The 2,881-nt window shown below is 56.3% G+C and overlaps 1 protein-coding gene across 1 annotated transcript in view; it reads right to left on the bottom strand.

The window, feature by feature from the left end:
- The window catches only part of LOC104392062 (calsenilin-like), a 2,057-nt gene extending 1,856 nt beyond the window's left edge, over positions 1–201 (bottom strand). The window contains exon 1 of the mRNA XM_010001418.1: positions 49–201. Within this exon, the coding sequence (XP_009999720.1) occupies positions 49–201 (153 nt within the window). The remainder of the gene's footprint in view (positions 1–48) is intronic.
- Between the last annotated feature and the right edge of the window lie 2,680 nt (positions 202–2,881).

The raw sequence follows: 2,881 nt of genomic DNA, 5'->3' as shown, positions 1-2,881 counted from the left end.
CGATCCACCACTGGTGGGTCTGCCCACGACCCCCCCCCCACCCCTCACGCTCTTGAAGCCACGATAAAGGGATTTCAACTCCTTCCTGGTGAACTTGGTCTGTTCCAGCAGCTGCTCCAGCCCCTCCGGTTGGTGTCGAACCACTGGCAGCTCCAGCTCTGCCTCCCCACCATCTGCTGGGAGCCAACCCCCACTTCCCATGGATCCATCACCCCAGGATTTCCACCTTGGATCTCACCCTTTTTCAAACAAAACCTCTTCTCCCCCACCCTGCTGGTGAATCCCAAATTCCAGGAGGAACTGTAGGGTTCTCATCCCAAGGGAGATAAGGAGGTTTCCCCAGGAGGACATTCCAGGATCCTTCCCATGGATCCATCACCCCAGGATTTCCACCTTGGGTCTCACCTGGATTCAAACCAAACCCCCTCTTCCCCACCCTGCTGGTGAATCCCAAATTCCAGGAGGAACCGTAGGGCTCTTATCCCGAGGGAGAAGATCTGGAAGGTTTCCCCAGGAGGACATTCCAGGGGCATGGAACATCACCCTGATCCCGCTAATGACTTCATCCCAGCCCGGCGGAAGGTAATTAATAAATGATGGCTCATTAATAATTCCTGCCTGGGATGTCCCTGTGGAGCCCTTCAAGCGCCGAGACCGGGATAGAGGGACTGTCAGGTCGGGAAAACCAGGATGGGGAGGGATGGGGAAAGGGTCTGTGGCCCATCCTGGGGGAGCTTGGGGGACCCAGGTGTCCCAAAATTGGGGGTTGGGGGTCCCTGGTGTCACATCTTGGGAGGTTTGGGGTCCCTACTGTTCCAAAATGGGGGGTTTGGGGTGGATTTGAGGTCTCTGCTGTCTCATCTTGGGGGGTCCCTGGTGTCCTAAAATGGGGGGTTTGGGGTGGATTTGAGGTCTCTGCTGTCTCATCTTGGGGGGTCCCTGGTGTCCTAAAATGGGGGGTTTGGGGTGGATTTGAGGTCTCTGCTGTCTCATCTTGGGGGGTCCCTGGTGTCCTAAAATGGGGGGTTTGGGGTGGATTTGAGGTCTCTGCTGTCTCATCTTGGGGGGTCCCTGGTGTCCTAAAATGGGGGGTTTGGGGTGGATTTGAGGTCTCTGCTGTCTCATCTTGGGGGGTCCCTGGTGTCCTAAAATGGGGGGTTTGGGGTGGATTTGAGGTCTCTGCTGTCTCATCTTGGGGGGTCCCTGGTGTCCTAAAATGGGGGGTTTGGGGTGGATTTGAGGTCTCTGCTGTCTCATCTTGGGGGGTCCCTGGTGTCCTAAAATGGGGGGTTTGGGGTGGATTTGAGGTCTCTGCTGTCTCATCTTGGGGGGTCCCTGGTGTCCTAAAATGGGGGGTTTGGGGTGGATTTGAGGTCTCTGCTGTCTCATCTTGGGGGGTCCCTGGTGTCCTAAAATGGGGGGTTTGGGGTGGATTTGAGGTCTCTGCTGTCTCATCTTGGGGGGTCCCTGGTGTCCTAAAATGGGGGGTTTGGGGTGGATTTGAGGTCTCTGCTGTCTCATCTTGGGGGGTCCCTGGTGTCCTAAAATGGGGGGTTTGGGGTGGATTTGAGGTCTCTGCTGTCTCATCTTGGGGGGTCCCTGGTGTCCTAAAATGGGGGGTTTGGGGTGGATTTGAGGTCTCTGCTGTCTCATCTTGGGGGGTCCCTGGTGTCCTAAAATGGGGGGTTTGGGGTGGATTTGAGGTCTCTGCTGTCTCATCTTGGGGGGTCCCTGGTGTCCTAAAATGGGGGGTTTGGGGTGGATTTGAGGTCTCTGCTGTCTCATCTTGGGGGGTCCCTGGTGTCCTAAAATGGGGGGTTTGGGGTGGATTTGAGGTCTCTGCTGTCTCATCTTGGGGGGTCCCTGGTGTCCTAAAATGGGGGGTTTGGGGTGGATTTGAGGTCTCTGCTGTCTCATCTTGGGGGGTCCCTGGTGTCCTAAAATGGGGGGTTTGGGGTGGATTTGAGGTCTCTGCTGTCTCATCTTGGGGGGTCCCTGGTGTCCTAAAATGGGGGGTTTGGGGTGGATTTGAGGTCTCTGCTGTCTCATCTTGGGGGGTCCCTGGTGTCCTAAAATGGGGGGTTTGGGGTGGATTTGAGGTCTCTGCTGTCTCATCTTGGGGGGTCCCTGGTGTCCTAAAATGGGGGGTTTGGGGTGGATTTGAGGTCTCTGCTGTCTCATCTTGGGGGGTCCCTGGTGTCCTAAAATGGGGGGTTTGGGGTGGATTTGAGGTCTCTGCTGTCTCATCTTGGGGGGTCCCTGGTGTCCTAAAATGGGGGGTTTGGGGTGGATTTGAGGTCTCTGCTGTCTCATCTTGGGGGGTCCCTGGTGTCCTAAAATGGGGGGTTTGGGGTGGATTTGAGGTCTCTGCTGTCTCATCTTGGGGGGTCCCTGGTGTCCTAAAATGGGGGGTTTGGGGTGGATTTGAGGTCTCTGCTGTCTCATCTTGGGGGGTCCCTGGTGTCCTAAAATGGGGGGTTTGGGGTGGATTTGAGGTCTCTGCTGTCTCATCTTGGGGGGTCCCTGGTGTCCTAAAATGGGGGGTTTGGGGTGGATTTGAGGTCTCTGCTGTCTCATCTTGGGGGGTCCCTGGTGTCCTAAAATGGGGGGTTTGGGGTGGATTTGAGGTCTCTGCTGTCTCATCTTGGGGGGTCCCTGGTGTCCTAAAATGGGGGGTTTGGGGTGGATTTGAGGTCTCTGCTGTCTCATCTTGGGGGGTCCCTGGTGTCCTAAAATGGGGGGTTTGGGGTGGATTTGAGGTCTCTGCTGTCTCATCTTGGGGGGTCCCTGGTGTCCTAAAATGGGGGGTTTGGGGTGGATTTGAGGTCTCTGCTGTCTCATCTTGGGGGGTCCCTGGTGTCCTAAAATGGGGGGTTTGGGG

Source organism: Chaetura pelagica, unplaced genomic scaffold, assembly GCF_000747805.2.
Source record: "Chaetura pelagica isolate M959 unplaced genomic scaffold, ChaPel_1.0 scaffold567, whole genome shotgun sequence".
NCBI classification, from domain to species: Eukaryota; Metazoa; Chordata; class Aves; order Apodiformes; family Apodidae; genus Chaetura; species Chaetura pelagica.
This window is presented reverse-complemented; position numbering and strand designations above follow the sequence as displayed.